We start from the raw sequence: 19936 nt of genomic DNA, 5'->3' as shown, positions 1-19936 counted from the left end.
CTTTAATATTGACTGAGTAATATCATGTCAAAAGTTAGCTGAATTTCGGCCTCAGAAAATCATGATTTTGAGAAATTCCAATTTTAAAATCAAGCTTATTTTTGAAATTGTAAAACATTTTAACCATTATTATTCTGATAATGTGCCATATACCACATTAAAGCTAAGATTCTCCCATTTTCAGTGATATAGGATACATTTATGGGAAATTTCTTAGTTTTGTAAAACAAGTCTATTTATTATAATGTGCATGTCCAAAAAGCGTGAAACATTGAATGGGGGCACCACAAGAGCTTGATTTACCAAGTCAGTTCACTCTAATGATTTGTAGGCTATAACTTTATTAGTAAAATGAAATCTCAGTAGAAAATGTCATTAATAGGCCATATATATCCATTAATATATAAAACATCCATAGAAAATCTCACTGTGTAACATTTGGAGTAAATCCAGGACTAGGCCTAATGCCCTAACAAGTTAACAGGTCAGTCTCAAACTTTGTGCAGATAGTTAGTCATAACTGTGAATCTTCACTTGTCTCACAATTCGATTAGATCATGATTCATTAGGATTTTTTCATGGCTCATTGTGCTTAATAACTCTTTTAGCCTACATAAAGCACGTCCTGCACTTTATGTTCTCATTCATGCATGTTCTATTCGTATAGGTTTACAAACCGAAACCAAAACATCAGACGCAAGAGCTTTGCTTCCGAAGGACACACGCAACTTTTTTATATTAATATATAATACGGGTTCTTTATTTAGCCTACAAAAAACAGTAGGCCATGGGCGTCAGTTTGGTTTGAGATGTGCTGGGGACAGAGACGCATTCAGAGGTGCTGGTACATGATGCATTATTTTTTTTTCTCTTTAGCGCAGGTCCTGTTTTGAAAGACTATGTCCTGTAGCTTACTAATGTAAATAAATAAAAATGTCAGCTGAGAGACATTGCGGGTCTTATAGCCTATCTTACTCATGCCGACGAAAGCGCCCCGCGAATTATTTAATATTTTTCATTTTTGCAATTTTTTTTACCACTTCTCAGAGTCCCACGTGTTTTTTTTTTTATCCTCCCTATTACACATTAGTTGCAGCCATTAAAATAGTTCAGTTTTGTTTTTAATGTCAAAGTAGTTATATTTCGTTTCGTTTCTTTATTAAGTTAATTTAGAAAAATGTTTGAAGAATTTTTTTTTTTTTTTTGTTAAACTAAAGTTTTTGCTTTTTAAAGTGACGACCAAGCGGCTGACAGTGAGTTAATCCAACACTTTAGCCTCTGAAATCAACACTTGTCAAAGTAGTTAGGCTATATTTCGTTTCTTTTCTTTATTAAGTTAATTTAGAAAAATGTTTGAAGCATTTTTTTGTTTGTTAAACTAAAGTTTTTGCTTTTAAAGTGACGACCAAGCGGCCAGCGGCCGACAGTGAGTTAACCCCACACTTTAGCCTCTGAAATCAACACTTGACTTGTCTTGCTTATAAAATCCATATAAACACTTAAAGCATTGTTTAAACGTTTAGCCTCTATCACCACCATCACAGTAAAAAGGCATTTTTGACAAGATGAGGCAGGCAGATCGCAACGGCGCGCGCAAACGAAACGGGCTACACAATCTAAACAAATAATTAAAAAAACATGCTGGTTGTCGTACCTTTAGGCTACACCTCTCCGCGAAATTAATATAAATCCGATCTTCAATTCCCGTGCTATATGCACATTTAACGGAGTTCACGTCAACGAAAGCAACAGATATGAGCATTTTATTCATCAGCTCATTTTAACATCAGACCGCATTATGAGAACGAGCGACCTAAACACTGGTAAGAGCCTTTATTCTCATTAGTTTTAATGAAGATGATTGTGTTTTTGAGCATCTCAGACTTATTTTCAGTTTCACTTGTGGCAGTTTGCGTGTTGGCTTGCTTTACTCATTTGCGGCGATGCGTGTTCCATAGCGCTGTCCTATAGCCTAAAAAGGCCCGAAGCCCGGCCAGCGTCTGAGGTAGGCTATGACTGGAAAATTGGCCCGAAGCCCGCGGGGCGTAAAAAAGTCGGGGCCCGTCGGGCTCGGGCAGAAATGTAGGGCTCTACTTTGAGTAAGGCTGAAAGTGTCTTTCTTTTTAATACATTTCTTGAAAGTCTTAATTACAGTAGGCCTAGCCTATAGATAGTTATATGTGTGGCTGCACCGGGGTCCGTCATTACGCTCATCATGAGCGGCCCATGGCACCTGCTACCCATGGCTGTTAACAACTGTAGGCTACATCAATACATTACAACAATTTCGCAGTGTTTCCCCTAGAATTTTTTCCAGCAGCAGTGCTGTTATGTGCCGGAGGTTAGCCGCTCGTCGGGGGGTCCGGGGGCTTGCACCTCCGGAATAATAAAAAAAAAAAAAAAACCTTAAACCATGACTTCTGGCAAGTTTTGTGGATAGAAATAGACATTTTGAACATTAAAATCCAAATTAAGCTTTTCATTAGTTTAAAAGGTGACTAGCTTATAGCCTATTTTACTTCAATAACCTGCAGGGACGTGCAGAAAGTTTCTAAGGGGCAAGGGCTCAAATGTAAGAAAGGGGCAATATCTAAAAAAAAATTATAAATACTGGAAAAATTTGGATACAATTTTATGTTTTTGCAAAAAGTCTCATGCTAATCAAGCCTGCATTTATTTAATTAAAAATACTGGAAAAAACAGTAGCCTAATATTGTGAAATATTATTACATGATGTTTTTTTTTACCTTACGTTTTTATTAATCGAATATATATATATATATATATATATATATATATATATATATATATATATATATATATATATATTGTTGTTTTGATTCACATTATGGCTCAATCGTCACCAGGTTTATTAGATGCTGCCCCTTTAAGACGCAGATCTAAAATCATTCTCCCCTTTACGCCCATTTAAGCTAAACTGTGTTTAAGTGAATACTCTCCAAGCCTGTCATTTTGAGATATAGGCTATTTTGTTGTGTATTTGATGGTCTAGTCGCGCACACAAAGCATATGTGCAAGTCGGTCCGTTTCGCAGCGTGCGTACACACACACACACACACACACACATACCCGCCTTGAACTTGGAAACAGCGTCTATTGCGCGGATTATTGTGCTTTTCATTTAATCAAACACGTTCTGCAATTTAGCCAAAGTGGAGTGTGCATTTGACAACAATCACGGATTGTGCTGAATTTGACGTTAAATACATGTTTGTGGAGAAATGACAGTGCGCGCTGTGAAGGGAAGGAAGTTGTGCTAGACGACGCGCAAGCATAGTTTATAATAGTTTTACCTCATATCTTCTTTTTTTTATCCTTGGAAGCGAAAATAAGATTAATATCACCGCCCTGTGATATTGTGAAAGTGTAAGCAGACTACATTTTTGTTTAGTTCTCTGGCCATCGTCAATCTCTCTCTCTCCTTTACAGTGTGTAAGTGAATGTCGTGATATTACTGATCATGTGAAGATTTTGCAGTGGCGCTGAAAATCCAGCGGCGGCGCTGCGCCGCTGTGAATACATTGTAGGGGAAACACTGTTTCGTGCTATGGGCACTGCCACTGGTACAGGCAGCGGAAGAGCCTGTTTTACAGAGCTTGCTTCTGCTTTTCAAAGTTTTTATGACAAAAGATGTCGTTAAAACGACATAAGATCTCGTTATTATGAGAAAAGATATCGTTATTATGACACAATTGAGTGGAAAAAATAATGTGTGTTGCAGCAATGCTTCACCGTAAAATTGAACTCGAGGTTTAAAAAAAAGTGGTGGGTACAAAAGGACTCATGACGAAATCTGGTGGGTACGCGTCCCCCCGTCCCCCCCGAAATCGACGCCTATGCAGTAGGCCTATATTAATCATTATAAATTAAACTATCAGCTGTTCTGTTCCTTGCGCTTCGCTTGCCGCGGCCGCCCTGTCAGAGAGCGAATTCATAAACCCAGCGCCTCAGCATCCAAAAAACAAACTATTTAGACAATTAGCAGCCATTAAATGTCTTTAAAATAAGATGGATGTATAGGCAGAAGGTGGAGTTAGAAAACAAATAAACTGTTCCTGAAATGTCGGTGATGGCACAAAGAAATCCACACAGAAATCGGAACCCGGCTTAAGTCGCCGTTTTCTTGCCTTTCCCGACACTGATCTGATCCTTGGTCGTGCGGACTGATATTATGGTCTGTTTGCACTTTGTAATTGTAAAAAATACGTTTCTGAACCGAATGATATAAGAATCAGCAGTTGTTTCTGCGTCGAAAGTAAACATTAAATCAATATTTAAGAAGCCCACGTCCTGTATTTTTTGGTGCAAAATAATAAAACGTAGCGTCAATAAAATCATTAATTTCTGTATTTATAATATTATAAATGAAAAATTGAGTACTGCATCTCAAAGCCCTTGGTATAATCTATAATTTACAGCAATAAACACAAATTGCCTGTTTTGGTCATTTTTATGGCTATGACTACTTTGACGCTCTATATCACATCATTAGATTATGCAACTTTAGCTGGGGTTTCACAGACGGGGTCACAAATAGTGTATAGGCCTACAAAGAGAATTGCAATGCTGACAAGTGTGAAAGGTCTACTCTCTCCCTGAGAATGTTGACATCCTAATCTTTAAAAAAAAAAAAAACTCAGGCCCATTTGACACGTCTCAGGTTGTTTTTAGTCAAACTTGATTTATTCAGATGGTTATTTATCAATTTTATTTTTGTTAACACCAAAAGTTCCTTATTAACCTATAAACCATATAGGTAATGTTAACACCAAAAGTTTTCATGTAATAAATGGAAAGCAAATAAAAATTGTCTCCTCCCCCTTTTATTCCGATCTGAAAAATGATCCGATCCGTGACTCATGATCCGTAGTGTGATCCGAACCGTGAGTTTTGTGATCCGTTGCACCACTAATTTTCATGAAAGCCCAAAGTGGGTTGCCCACAGTAAACCCTCATTGGGGCTCAAAAGTGCAAAACTGCAATGGGCCCCGCATGGGCTAACCCACTGGGGGCCCGTGTGGGTTCGAAGCCCACAGTGGGTTGGCCACACTAAACCCTCATTGGGGCCCAAACGGGCAAATCTGCTGTGGGCCCCCCATGGGCTAACCCACTGGGGGCCGGTGGGGGTTTTCTGTGGGCACGCCCAACTGTGGGCTTGCCCACAGTAATCCTACATAGGCCCCCAAAGGGTTTGCCCTTGCCCACACTGTCCCACAGAAAACTCACACTTACCCACAGTGAGCCCACACTTGTGTGTTTGCTGGGGCAGTACCAATAAAACAGCATGCGTATTGCTGTCCAGTTGGTAAGAGGGAGATCATGAAGAACGAGGTGGAATATCTCGTTCAGCATGGCTTCGCTAAAAGGAGTAACAGCCCTTGGAGTTCACCATGCGTGCTAGTGCCTAAAGCTGACGGGTCACTCCGTTTTTGCACTGATTTTCGAAAAGTGAATTCTGTTGCATGCATTTCCATTGCCGCGTATGGAGGATTGTATTGACAATCTCGGCACTGCTTCATACATTACTAAATTAGATTTTTTAAAAGGCTATTGGCAAGTGCCATTGACCAAACGCGCCTCTGAGATTTCTGCCTTTGCGACTCAGTATACGCGGATGGTGTTCGGATTACGGAACGCACCCGCCACGTTTCAAAGGTTAATGTCCATGGTTTTAGGTGATGTTCCGAATTGTAAGGTATACTTGGATGACTTTGTCATTTTTTCTTATGCATGGGATGATCACATTTCCACATTGCACCATGTTTTTAGTCGATTAGCAGACGCCTCCTTAATGTTAAATTTGAAGAAGTGCGATTTTGCGAAGGCTTCCGTCACGTATTTAGGAAAGCAGGTCAAAGGGTAACGGAAATGGTCCCTTAGGGAAACGGTCAAGTACGTCCTGTGGACGGCAAAATGACCGCTATCCTTGCATACCCTGTGCCCACTACAAGGCGAGAGTTGCGACGATTCTTAGGGATGGCTGGCTATTACCGATGTTTTTGTAAAAATTTCTTGACCGTGGTTGCTCCCTTAACCAAGATGTGCAGTCCTAAAATTGTTTTAAATTGGACTGATGATTGTCAAAGTGCATTTTTATGTGCTAAGTCTCTCCTCTGTAGTGCTCCGGTGTTTGTCTGCTCCTGAAGTGGCTCGTCCATTTAAGCTTGAAGTGTATGCCAGCGCGACCGGAGTTGGAGCTGTCCTGCTTCAGGATGGTGCTGACGGCATATCCCATCCAGTGTCTTATTTCTCTTCCAAATTTAATCGTCATCAATTGAATTATTCTACGATTGAAAAGGAGACTCTGGCTATGTTGCTTGCTTTGCAGCACTTCGAAGTGTACGTAGGATACAGTTCTACACCCGTCATCGTCTACACAGATCACAATCCGTTGGTATTTTTAAATAAAATGTACAACCACAACCAACACCTGATGCGTTGGGCGTTAATGGTTCAACATTACAACCTCGAGATCCATCACAAGAAAGGAACAGATAATGTTGTTGCAGATGCCCTTTCTCGGGGTTAGGTATAGTTAAATTTTCTTAAGTTTTATTTGGGTTTGTATTTTTCTCTTGTTTGCTTGTTTGTCTCTTTTATAAAAAGGAGATTAGGTTCTTCTCTTAGGTGGTGGAGTGTTACGGCTTGTGCCTTGTGTGCGTTGTCTTCGCCCATGACGTCATGACTCTTTTCTTGTTCCCTTGTTTGAGTTGATTGTCTAGGTCCGCCCTGCGCACCTGCGGGTCGTTCCTGATCAACTCTTAAGGACGCTGAAGCGGAGCATGGCAGGAGAGAGGAGATTCACCAGCAAACAAGCTTTTCATTTTTGTATTCTATTTTTCCCTTATCTTTAGGTTATTTCTTAAGTGGTTTATTCTTTAGGTTTATTGCCTTAATACTTTAGAGTTGTTTAATTGTTTGTTATGATACACGTTTCCTTTTGTGTTGTGTTTAGTTTTGTGAGTTAAATAAATATTATCACTTCGTATTTTGGTTTCACGTGTCCTTCGTTATGTTGTGTTCCCCTTTCTCTGGCATTTAAGAAGGAGTTCGTAACATCTGGAAACATAAATATTTATTAACATACATATTTATTATTTCCCCCATACTTTTCCAGACCTGGAATTTACTCGAATCAAATTCCATACTTTCCCAAACTGCGTAGAAACCCTGGTACTAAAAGTGTTACACACGTTTTGGCCTACAGGCCTTGATGACTATCAACACCTCTGTCTTGTGGTAAGAAGACTATTGTGGTAAGAAAGATGGGGGTTGCAACAGTAAAGCAAATGTCTTTGTTCATTTTCAATTAGCTTTGAAAAGCCCCAGAGTTTTGTGCTGTCCTGTGACTACAAATAAACAGAAACAGACATGACTGAATATGTAAGTGTGTCCTCCCTCTTTTGTGAAATAGCAGTAAAATCCACTTTATTTCTAAATGATTACTGTGCAATCCTGACACAAACTAATTATTACACTTTCTATTGTAAAACTGTGATAAAACATCAATGCTTCAATGCTCACTAGTTTCCAGTCTGATAAAAACTCCTTTCATTGGTAAAACCTCTTTCAAACTTAATTCGACTAATCAATACATTGAATCCGATTCTTGACTCTGGCTTCTTTACTCCCCTCACAGTCACTGGACATTCATAGGGAATTAATTAATTCACAGTGATTTAGTACTGTAACAATAATCAGCACATTATACAGTCTCTCAAACATGAGGCGTTTCCTGTCTGTGAAATTCATTCCACAATGATGACATATAAAACCAGTTCTCTCATACATGAACACTCATGTGGTACTCCAGGGATTTTTTATACCTAAAACTTTTCCTACAGTGCCCACATGTGAACGGCTTCTCTCCAGTGTGAACTCTCATGTGCGTGTTAAGAATTTCTTTACAGTTGAAACTTCTCCTAGGTGAATGGCTTCTCTCCAGTGTGAATTCTTAAGTGGCCTTTAAAGTTTCCTTTTTGATTGAAACTCTTTCCACATTGTTTGCAGGTGAACGGCTTCTCTCCAGTGTGAATCCTTATGCGGTCTACAAAGTGTTGTTTTTTAGTGAAACTCTTTCCACACTGAGGGCATGTGTAGGGTTGGTCCCCAGAGAGTGGACTTGTCTCATGTGGACTTCAAAGTTTTCATGTTGATCAAAACACTTTCCACACTGTTGGCAGATGTAAGGCTTCTCTCCAGTGTGAATTCTCATGTGTCTTTTAAAGTTTCCTTTACAACTGAAACTCTTTCCACACTGTTGGCAGGTGTAAGGCTTTTCTCCAGTGTGAACTCTCATGTGTCTTTTAAGGCTTACTCCTGGAGAGAAACTCTTTCCACACTGTTGGCAGGTATACGACTTCTCTCTAGTGTGAATTCTCATGTGGACTTTAAGGCTTCCTTTACAACTGAAACTCTTTCCACACTGAGGGCATGTGTTAGGTTTATCTTCAGTATGAACTCTCATGTGAACTTCAAAGTTTTTATGTTTATCAAAACTCTTTCCACACTGTTGGCAGATGTAAGGCTTCTCTCCAGTGTGAATTCTCATGTGTCTTTTAAAGTTTCCTTTACAACTAAAACACCTTCCACAGTGTTGGCAGGTGTAAGGCTTCTCTCCAGTGTGAACTCTTATGTGTCTTTTAAGGTTTACTCCTGGAGCGAAACTCTTCCCACAGTGTTGGCAGGTACAAGGCTTCTCTCCAGTGTGAATTCTCATGTGCCTGTTAAGGTTTTTTTTTAGAGTGAATTTGTTTCCACACTGTTGGCAGGTGAAATTACTTCCAGTTCCCTTATTTTTAGCCCTTTTTCGTGAGGAAGTCAGTACTTCACTCTCCTCTTTCAGCACCGTCAGGTCTAAGGCAAAAAGAGACAAATGCAAATTAACACCAGTTAAATGGCACAAAGCAACAGACAACAAAACATATAGACATGTAAAGTATCAAAAACAACATACAACTAGATCCTATTCCCATGGGCATCGCACCGGGGGGGAAAGGGGACAGAGTGCGGAGGGCCCAGAAGTTTTTGGGGACATCTGTATCCTTTCCATAACAATGTCCTTCGAAATACTTGAGGAGCACCGTCTTTTTACCCCTAAAAAGTTCGCTCCAATCCCTGCAGTGCCACACAGCATCTTCTCAATAAAGAATCCAGCTGAAGATACACCAGTCTCCTGGGTCCAGTTGTTCAAAAAGTTTTATCTGGATCAGAATTATCTGGATTTGGAAATCCTATGTCTTGCTATCCAGGATCAAGTAATTAATTTTACTTCTGTGCTGGTTTTTCATAGTACTGCAGTAGAAGAGTCAGTGTGGGATCACTTAATGTGTTTTTATTTGAAGAAACAGAAACCAGAACAATAAAAGAATACAAACATCCCCTCTATATTTTCATTTAAAGAGTCAGACTCGTATGAAGCACCTAAAGCAGGGGTGTCAAACTCAGTTCCTGGAGGACCACAGGCCTGCAGAGTTTAACTTCAACCCTAATTAAACACCCCTTATCCAGTTCAGTTAGGTAAAGAATCCTAAAAAATGACCCCCACCTAAATAAGAATCACAAGCTGAAGTGTTGTCAAATACATGAAGACTGGATTTGTATAGGCTTTATAGACAGATAGGTTGACAGTGACTCTTGAAGGATCAAGACCACATCCTTGTATACTTCAGCATGTGATTCTTATTTAGGTGGGGGTCATTTATTTTGTAGTCTTAAGCTAACTTAAGTCTCCGAGATCCTGACTGTGTGTAGAGGGTTGATTATGGCCATTTCAGGAACAACTCGCAGAACAGTGGATTCAGTCAATTAAAGACAGTGGATTCAGTCAATTAAAAGTGTTTGTCATTCCTGAAACTTTGCAGTATGCGTGGACATTGGTCCTCTTAAGAAGCATGGCAAAAACTTTCTTCAAATTGGGAATGTATTTTAGACTACAGACATAAGCAGCACAGCTGTTATGCCACTCTTGTTTACATTGTGCATAAGCTTTGCTTGTTACAATGAGAGGATCTGTGAGTGAACAGAACTCAGTATTTTAAGTTCAAAATGACAAATGTCACTGAAAGGGAAACGACCAGTTTAGTCCAACCTGCAGATACACACTGTTGGGAAAAGGTTGTGCCCAGATACCCACAGTGCCTTGTGCCTCTCTGTCATCTCATACATATTAAAAATCAATGCGTTTCATCATTGGCCACTGAGATAAGACATTCTTCAAAAATATCATTCATTTCTATAGAGCTTGAGATTTTAATAAGGATCAAATGTCTGAGTTTAGCTTTGAGAATGAAACCAACCTGTTTCTTCATCTTTCACTCTCAATGTTTCCTCAATCTTCATTTCTTCACTCTCCTCTTTAATAGACACCATATTTATGTCTTCACTCTCCTCTTTAATAGACACCATCTTTATGTCTTCAGTCTCCTCTTTAATAAACGCCATCTTTATGTCTTCAGTCTCCTCTTTAATAAACGCCATCTTTATGTCTTCAGTCTCCTCTTTAATAAACGCCATCATTATAATATTGTGTCACGTGGATCTCAGTCGCTTCATTAAGAAGTTTTTCTGTGTGTGTGTCCTGTTTCAGATGAGAATAATTAACAGAAAGAAAAAGACATCAAAACTAAATTTCTGAGAGTCTCAATCAGCTCTAGTTTAGTAGCTCAGTCACTGGTAAGAGAGTCAGAGAGAGAGTTAACCCTCTAGGCGCCACGTCGAGTTTACTCGACAAGATGCGGCACTGAATAAAACGGCCGATTTTGTCAAATAGGGTGTCAAATTTTGTTCGAATTCCCCTCCACTAGATGTCAGACATGTCATACTTCATCCCGACTCAAAAAAACGTCATGCTTCTATACAAAATCTTCGAGCAAGAGCACATTGAATTAGTGCGAACAAAAGCGGAGCTACATAATACATAATACATGTTGTGCGAGTGAGACATTTTATCAGAGCAATATTGTCAATGTCAGCGAGTATTTGCATTAGATTATTATTATTTTCTAATGGCATCAATAAAGCTTACCCGCAATGAAGTGTTGGGTCTTCTATTCGCAGACCCTGATTCTGAAGGGGAATATCTGCCTTCAGAAGATGACGGTGATTCTGAAAGTTAAAGTATAGCCCTACACCAAGCACAAACGGGGAATCCTTTGCCCAATGTAGATGGTCCTTTGCCCAATGTCAGTGGTGGGAACACAGTGGTGTATGGTAAGATTGCACAATTATTAAACTTTATTATACTAATGGTCTGTATTTGGATATGCATTGATATACAGTTCGCCTGAAACAGATCACAGTAATAGTCATATGCACATGATTTAATATGAAGCGGTCACGTCCGTAGCGCATTTTTATGGCTGTTCAGAGCAAAATAGTAAGATCCTAATAAGCATAGACGTAATTTAGCTTTGTATATAAAGTTTCAAGTTATTTGTATTTATAATTGTTCTATTATATAAACTTAACCTTTAAAACGTTATGGATGTGACAGAGCACTGAAGCGCAGTGACCTCTTATTTATAGCCCTTATAAAGTCAACAGGAAGTGCTGTTTGGACAAAATCAGTTTATTTATTTCTCAGGCATGCCTCCATCTTTCTGCAAAATGCTTACTGTTAAAATAAAGTTTAAAAGGGGGGTCTTTGAAAATTTAATTTTAGCATTGTTGCTCATCTCATATGTGGTGGATAAACAAGGCAATTTTCTGTTATAGCACATTAATACAGTATATTACAGACCTAAATGGACAACTTAAAAAGGGTTTTCTCTTTTGTTAAAATTTTTTTCATGGTAATGATGACCTTTGCATGGAATTGCCTTATCTAAAAACAAATGTTTGGAGGCTTTTAATTATTCAAAATAATTGCTTTGTGGAATATTTTCCCTAACCATTTACTCAGTGGTATTTTTTTTTTTTTTTCTTAGATGCCGTTTTGATATTAACAAAACACCTCTTTGATTGTCTAATTTTCATCAGCAGGTCCTTTTGATGCAGTGTTTGGTTTGAGTCTAATATATTATTAGTCTGTCAGTTGTTGAATTCTGATGGTCAGCTTTTGAGAACTATTGAACTTTAGCCATTTAATGATTTGTAGAAATCGAGATAGAGATAGAAATATAGCACTTCGAATCACTGAATCAGTTGTTGTGAATCAATCGGTTCAATTGACTCGGAGAGTCTAAAGCTCCGGTTCTCTCTCCAGAGACTGAACTCATGTTTGAACTGATTCACCATAAAGAGCGAAATGAGCCGCTCCTTCTGTTACTCATTAGTTTATTCTGTTACTTTACTCACACAACGCTGATAAATGTTAGATAAAGCAATGCAGTGTTACATTTAATAATACACAATTAATCCTGCTTCACTTAAAACGCTTACCTTTCTTCAGAAGGATCACAACAGATGTGGGAGCGGGACGCGGCCTTATGACGTCACATCACCACACCAAAATAAAAGTCCCGTTAAAGTCTGATGTGTCTAAAATCACAAAAGTGCATAGAAATTTACATAGAAAAATACATTAATAAAACTAAGAAAAATTACACAAAATTCAGAGTTGAATGTATTGGTAAAAATTGGTACAACACAATGGTAAGTTAATTGAGAGTTAAAAAATATTAATTTTAATTCAATTCACATTTATTTGTATAGTTCACAATACATATCGTTTCAAAGCAGCTTCACAGAAAATGCATGCATCTACACAGGGGGCACAAGTGGGGCCACAATGAATACAGACGGGCCAATCTTATGTTGTGTTTTTATATGCAGAACTGTAGATATCCAAATAATTTAAAGTTCAGCAAGCTTAAAAATCATTAATAGCTTATTATCTTTTAATAGCATTCAGTATTTCCCATAGGATTTAGTGAAGCTGTGGGTGGACCTCTGTCCCTGTAGGGGGGTTCGGGGGAGGACCAGAATTCATGTGATTTCCGAAGAAAGACTGCCCACATCTTTATTCTGTTTAAATATTTGGTTCCGGGAAAGGCGAGTCAGTCACAGACGAACTGAACATAAGACTCGCTAGGATTGTGTAATCAGAGACAGCAGTGACCCAGAGCTCTGTATGCTTCATTCATCTGACTTAATTCATGATAAAAACAGTTCATCTAAACTTCGTCTCTGCTCTCCTCATTCAACGAACACGCGGGCTTGAGGAATTGATGCCAAGCCCAACACTTTCCCCCTTTCTTTTTTAAAGAAGGATTTTTAATATATTTCTTGTCACTGATTGTGGTATCATTGTTTTATGTTGTCATTACATTTCAGCTGTATTTTAAGTTTCAAAAAAAGTGATCTAGAATCAACATCACATTGTAACCTTGATCAGACAATATTACCAAAGATAATTTTTCTTAATTTCAATATTGATTCAATATCAGCGATGTAGAATCCATCATAACGTAACGTTTATTCAACAATTTCACCATTGATTAAACATTAAATGCGGGTGCAAACGTAATATTGAACTAACATCAATTCATACCCAGTCAACACGTGAGATCATGCGATGATCACAGTGACATCACACAATCCTCATACTGTGATCCTCAGCATGTGTGTAAAGCGTGAGCTCAAGGTGAGTTCATCTGATCCTCATACTGTGATCCTCAGCATGTGTGTAAAGCGTGAGCTCAAGGTGAGTTCATCAGATCCTCATACTGTGATCCTCAGCATGTGTGTAAAGCGTGAGCTCAAGGTGAGTTCATCAGATCCTCATACTGTGATCCTCAGCATGTGTGTAAAGCGTGAGCTCAAGGTGAGTTCATCTGATCCTCATACTGTGATCCTCAGCATGTGTGTAAAGCGTGAGCTCAAGGTGAGTTCATCTGATCCTCATACTGTGATCCTCAGCATGTGTGTAAAGCGTGAGCTCAAGGTGAGTTCATCAGATCCTCATACTGTGATCCTCAGCATGTGTGTAAAGCGTGAGCTCAAGGTGAGTTCATCTGATCCTCATACTGTGATCCTCAGCATGTGTGTAAAGCGTGAGCTCAAGGTGAGTTCATCAGATCCTCATACTGTGATCCTCAGCATGTGTGTAAAGCGTGAGCTCAAGGTGAGTTCATCTGATCCTCATACTGTGATCCTCAGCATGTGTGTAAAGCGTGAGCTCAAGGTGAGTTCATCAGATCCTCATACTGTGATCCTCAGCATGTGTGTAAAGCGTGAGCTCAAGGTGAGTTCATCTGATCCTCATACTGTGATCCTCAGCATGTGTGTAAAGCGTGAGCTCAAGGTGAGTTCATCAGATCCTCATACTGTGATCCTCAGCATGTGTGTAAAGCGTGAGCTCAAGGTGAGTTCATCTGATCCTCATACTGTGATCCTCAGCATGTGTGTAAAGCGTGAGCTCATTGTGAGTTCATCTGATCCTCATACTGTGATCCTCAGCATGTGTGTAAAGCGTGAGCTCATTGTGAGTTCATCTGATCCTCATACTGTGATCCTCAGCATGTGTGTAAAGCGTGAGCTCAAGGTGAGTTCATCTGATCCTCATACTGTGATCCTCAGCATGTGTGTAAAGCGTGAGCTCAAGGTGAGTTCATCTGATCCTCATACTGTGATCCTCAGCATGTGTGTAAAGCGTGAGCTCATTGTGAGTTCATCTGATCCTCATACTGTGATCCTCAGCATGTGTGTAAAGCGTGAGCTCATTGTGAGTTCATCTGATCCTCATACTGTGATCCTCAGCATGTGTGTAAAGCGTGAGCTCAAGGTGAGTTCATCTGATCCTCATACTGTGATCCTCAGCATGTGTGTAAAGCGTGAGCTCATTGTGAGTTCATCTGATTCTCATACTGTGATCCTCAGCATGTGTGTAAAGCGTGAGCTCATTGTGAGTTCATCTGATTCTCATACTGTGATCCTCAGCATGTGTGTAAAGCGTGAGCTCATTGTGAGTTCATCTGATTCTCATACTGTGATCCTCAGCATGTGTGTAAAGCGTGAGCTCATTGTGAATGCTTCACACTCCGGTCCAGTTGGCGGTGGTAAATGCACCATCTAAGCTGGTCTTCCAACCACCATAAAACATGTAAAGAAGAAGAAAAAGTTGTGCATGGTATTGTTACACCGCAGAAATGGTGAGTGGCCTATTTACAAACTTTTAGATGTGCAATGTGGTCTGGTCTTTTTTTTTTTTTTTTTAGCAGAGTACTGCTCACACATGCTACATGTGCACCAGCCCTTTTACCTTCAGTAATCACACCAAAATTGCTAGCTGCAGCTAGTTTGCATATCAGTATTTGTGAATTGTTAGGCCTGTTAAGTCAGATCATTACAACATTACTAACTTTATATTTCAATATATACATTTTTTTTATTTATACTTATATTTCAATAATTAACAAGCGCTGTAAAACAACAGTAAGCAAGAATGCTGCACTGGTTGCTCATTCAAACTATCATTGCTCTTTGGATAAAAAGATGAAGTACGCCTACTCTTAGATACTCATATTAAAGATAAAAAGCCTTATTTCACCACGCTATATGACTAGTTTTTTAACAACAACTTCTATCTGCAGAACTGTAGCTGTTTTATGTTAAAAGCTTCAACGTCACTTCCCATTTACCAAAACTCAAAGTGACTGACATTCATCCTCTTATTAACATAACAAGCAACTTTACCCAGACATCAGATGCAACACTACATCATTAAGAATGTAAAGTGTAGATCTACAAAAGTGTAGTTTAAAGTACTTTATGATACACACTTTCTTTAGGATGCACAACAATTGTCCAAAGAAGACTTCTTAAACAATTATCAAATACAGTAATCAGTGAGAGTGGCTAAGGTTGTCCTCTCAAACTAAAAAAATGTGTAAAAGATTTATGTGTTTCATATAATGTTTTACTAATACAGAAGTTCTTTTTGGCCTGTTAGGATTTGGAAACAAAAATTAAGGTGTGTGTGTGTGTGTGTGTGTGTGTGTGTGTGTGTGTGTGTGTGTGTGTGTGTGTGTGTGTGTGTGTGTGTGTGTGTGTGTGTGTGTGTGTGTGTGTGTGTGTGTGTGTGTGCGCGTGTGTGCGTCTTTCAGTATCGAATTTGTTTATTCGGTGATGGACAGACATCTGTTGTACCAATCAGTTGGATTTTTGATGACAATGGAACATTGAAGTGTCGATGGACATCATCACTCTCAAACATTAAAAACAATTCTCCACCAAACCCTAACTGGAAGGTTTATGACATTGTGAAGATCGTTGGACCATCAATTGGTAAGAAGTTGCAATAATGGTGCATTTGAATTGAAAATGAATGTGATGCTGAAATGTGGGTATAAGAACACAAATTCAAGTTGTTGTGCTTAATATAAGACAATCACAATTTTAGTTTTACATAAGTATTTAACATTTCTGGAAGATTTTTTTCTCAATATTATGATAGGTGGTCTTATAAATTTACTAATCATAATATATTTATGTATTCAATGATGAATAAATAGTTGACTGAATTTCCATTATACACATAGTATACATAAATTTACCACTTACAGGAGACTATGATCAAGCAAATCAATACATCTCAGATTACACAACGGGGGTCTCAGCAGCAGAGGACTCAATTACTTATTCAATGACAGACCCTGCAGTTGTGGAATTACGTGAGAAGAGAAAAAGGAAAAATAAGCTCTGTAATGAAAGTGACATCAATTCAGAGACATCTTCCTGTGAAGGTCTGTATATATTGAAATGATTGGTATGCAGAAAACAATTTAGCCATAACTCTGTGATCATTCTTTATTTTTATGTACTAAACAGATGATATGAACTTGAAGCAGTCAGGAAATGAAGTGAAGCAATCTGGTCTGAAGTCAAGAAATGTCCCACTGCCCAAACCTCCTATATACCATGGTTAGCCTGTTTTAACTTTGATGTAGAACTTTGAACTTGCTAAAGCGCTTTTATGTTTTTTCAATCCATTTTTTATTAGTTTGTTTTTTTCTTCTTTTGAACATTAGTCAATATTCAGCTCATTCAGAAAGTTCAGTGTGACAGTGTTTTAACTTTTTAACTAAACTTTTATTTAATATAAAATATTTTTCTTCTGCATGATCTATCTTTAAAGATACTCTTCAGAGAAGTGGGAAAAAAGATGAGGATGATCCCAAGCCCACAAGCTCTGATGTCTCAGGTGATTTAAACATATACACACATATTCAAAAGATAAATTCATGTATTAATGGTGTGTATAATGTGTTACTATGCAGAGGTTTTTACACTTTATATTGCCAAAACCCACCATATATGATGAACCTTTAGCTAAGGAGTAATGTTGGACATGTAAACCTGAAGATAAACATTTTTAGTTCAAATTTATTAGTTTTATAGAAGCTTTACAAAGAATTCTGTTTTACAAAGAAATACAAATCCCATACTACAGATAAAAAACCCCAAATATAAACACTTAAATGTCTCTATCAAGAACTTAAAAATGTGACTGTAACAATGTTTGAATATATTAATATTTATGTTTTTTATGAATTTTATGAAGACCCTTACAATGTTTTGGGTCCCCTGACCCCGGTTAGAAAACCCATGCATTCATGTATTGATGTACATTAAGCCACTTACTTCTATATCTTCCTCTCAGACTTTCATGATCTTCAACAACATCACATGACTTGACATGTGTATACAAGGTTTGTTATGGCAAAAGATTAGGTGATCATACTAATTTTAATGTGATAAACAGATGATGTGCATTTAAAGAAGTCAAGAAATGCAATGAAGCGAGTTGGTCTGAAGACAAAGAATGTTCAGCTGGCCAAAACTCCCAGATACCATGGTAAGCTTGTGTTTTAACTTATCTAAGGAACTTAGCAGAATCAGCTTTATAATTTTATTTGCAGATTTTGAATGTCTTATGTCTTTTCTTGAAAGTAGTCAAGAGTCCACTTATTCAGAAAGCTCTGTGTGTCAAAACATCGGGTGAGTATGAAACACTTTTTCTCTTAAATTGAATCTGGTTAAGCTAATTTGATCATTCTAATTCGCATTGTTCAGGTGACTGTCTGGATGATAACAATGGAAGCCCTGATGACAGTTATTTAAACTCAAGCCAGCCCAACCCAGTATTCTTAGGTGAGACAATAGATATTCCCTTTAACACATGCAAACACATCACAAGGTACCTTATAAGAGAATGTTGTGTCATGACTCTCACAGATACTCTTCAGGGAAATGTGGCAATGCATGAGGATGATCATCCCAAAAGCTCTGCTTCTTTAGGTGAGTTATAATTTAATATAATTTATTGTGTGCGTGTGCGTGTGCGTGCGTGTGCGTGCGTGTGCGCGCGTGTGTGCGCGTGTGTGCGTGCGCGTGTTTTTTTTACATTGTACCAAATGTCCCCACAATTAAAGTGAACCACCTACATGTGCATTGTGGATAAAACGATCAGGGAAAAAACGGTTTAATTGATGTAGAAAAATAAATATAGAAACAATATAACTGATTTAGATAAATACAATTTCACTGACCTTATGTATGTAATTTTGATAACAGGGAAGGAAACAAAATGCAAAGTCACCATGGAGAAATTGTTTGGTATGTGATATATCAATTAGACATTATTTATTTATACAGACAACAATCCTTTGCTATATAACAATCTAACTTTACAATTTTTCAGATCTGAATACTAAGATACTCCAACAAATTCAAATGCTGGAACAGAGACAAGCTGTCATCATGAATGACTTGGCAAAAGTTAAGTCTGTTCTCATGAAGCAGGCAGAAGAAGATGCCCATGAGGAACTTTTTAAACAACAACAGTGCTCCAGCTTTGAAACGTTTGAAGCCTTCTGTCAGAGGCTTGAAGAAGACAAAAATTATCGAGAGCTTTATGTTAGTACTACTATATAAATTTAGCGTTTATTTTTTACAACAAAGCCACAGTTTTATTTTTTTATTTTTTTGCAGCAGATACCATGTAAAAGAAATGTTGAAGCCTGGTATATTTTAATCATGACAATATTATGTATGTTTTTGTCAGGTACACCATCTCATCCATACTCACGGTAGCTCCAATATAGGTGAGATGGTGAGACAGGCTTTAAAAAGCATAGCGTCAGACAATGTTCTCTGTCTGTATAACAGAACGGGGAAAGATGGGAAGAAGGTGTTGCCACCTGTGCTCCTGACATGTTTGAAAAGTAAGTGTTTAAGTTTTGGTTTGTGCATCTGGATGCTGCTATAGAAATTGTAATGTTAACACCTTGCTCTTTGTGTTTTTAGAATGTGTCAGGTGTTTTCACAAACAAAATGAAATAGAGGTGAAGAAGCTAAAAGTAACCACCAGAACAACACCAGACGCGGAATGTATTCGCCAAGTAGAAATTTTTTTGTCCAACGCCAACACCAGGCTGAAAAGGAAACCAAATAAAGGAAAAAGCTGACTTTTTGTTTGATTGTTTTTATTTATGGAAATAAAGAATGTGGGTGTAAAAGTTTGAGTTAACTGAATCATTTTAGATAACAGTGAACTAACACCATTATTGCATAGTGGTGTTATATGGTGATCTCACAGTATGAGCACACAGTGAGTGCGCAGTGACATCACAGTGACCACAGTATGAGCACACAGTGAGTGCGCAGTGACATCACAGTGACCACAGAATGAGCACACAGTGACCAGAGTATGAGCACACAGTGAGTGCGCAGTGACATCACAGTGACCACAGAATGAGCACACAGTGACCAGAGTATGAGCACACAGTGAGTGCGCAGTGACATCACAGTGACCACAGTATGAGCACACAGTGATCACAGTATGAGCACACAGTGAGTGCGCAGTGACATCACAGTGACCACAGTATGAGCACACAGTGACCACAGTATGAGCACACAGTGACCAGAGTATGAGCACACAGTGAGTGCGCAGTGACATCACAGTGACCACAGT

General features: G+C 38.4%; 2 protein-coding genes across 2 annotated transcripts; one reads left to right on the top strand and one right to left on the bottom strand.

Annotated features, from left to right (window-relative positions):
* Positions 1 to 7082: 7082 nt before the first annotated feature.
* On the bottom strand, positions 7083 to 10600 carry LOC307124143 (uncharacterized protein). Its single transcript, XM_079813191.1, has 2 exons — positions 10320 to 10600; positions 7083 to 8877 (listed from the first exon to the last, which is right to left on the bottom strand). The coding sequence occupies exons 1-2, from the start codon at positions 10537 to 10539 to the stop codon at positions 8069 to 8071; spliced, it is 1029 nt and encodes a 342-aa protein (XP_079669317.1). The 5' UTR covers positions 10540 to 10600; the 3' UTR covers positions 7083 to 8068.
* A 4452-nt stretch (positions 10601 to 15052) lies between these two features.
* LOC307124047 (uncharacterized protein) lies at positions 15053 to 19476 on the top strand. The gene is made up of 13 exons (XM_079813019.1): positions 15053 to 15113; positions 16068 to 16248; positions 16527 to 16706; positions 16792 to 16884; positions 17099 to 17164; positions 17726 to 17818; positions 17914 to 17961; positions 18037 to 18114; positions 18199 to 18261; positions 18538 to 18579; positions 18665 to 18879; positions 19028 to 19187; positions 19270 to 19476. Exons 1-13 carry the CDS (start codon positions 15111 to 15113, stop codon positions 19428 to 19430), a joined length of 1383 nt encoding a protein of 460 aa, XP_079669145.1. The 5' UTR covers positions 15053 to 15110; the 3' UTR covers positions 19431 to 19476.
* The last annotated feature ends 460 nt before the right edge of the window (positions 19477 to 19936 follow it).

Source organism: Gobio gobio (genome assembly GCF_949357685.1).
Source record: "Gobio gobio genome assembly, chromosome: 1".
Lineage (NCBI taxonomy): Eukaryota > Metazoa > Chordata > Actinopteri > Cypriniformes > Gobionidae > Gobio > Gobio gobio.
The sequence above is the reverse complement of the archived record's forward strand: the minus strand, read 5'-3'. Positions and strand labels throughout refer to the sequence as shown.

Coding starts and splice junctions, on each gene's coding strand:
- LOC307124143 (XM_079813191.1), bottom strand. CDS start 10,539: ATGATGGCGTTTATTAAAGAGGAGACTGAAGACATAAAGATGGCGTTT. Junction 8,878..10,319: donor AGTGAAAGATGAAGAAACAG/GTTGGTTTCATT, acceptor TTTTTGCCTTAG/ACCTGACGGTGCTGAAAGAG.
- LOC307124047 (XM_079813019.1), top strand. Junction 16,249..16,526: donor GATCGTTGGACCATCAATTG/GTAAGAAGTTGC, acceptor TACCACTTACAG/GAGACTATGATCAAGCAAAT. Junction 18,115..18,198: donor GCCCAACCCAGTATTCTTAG/GTGAGACAATAG, acceptor TGACTCTCACAG/ATACTCTTCAGGGAAATGTG.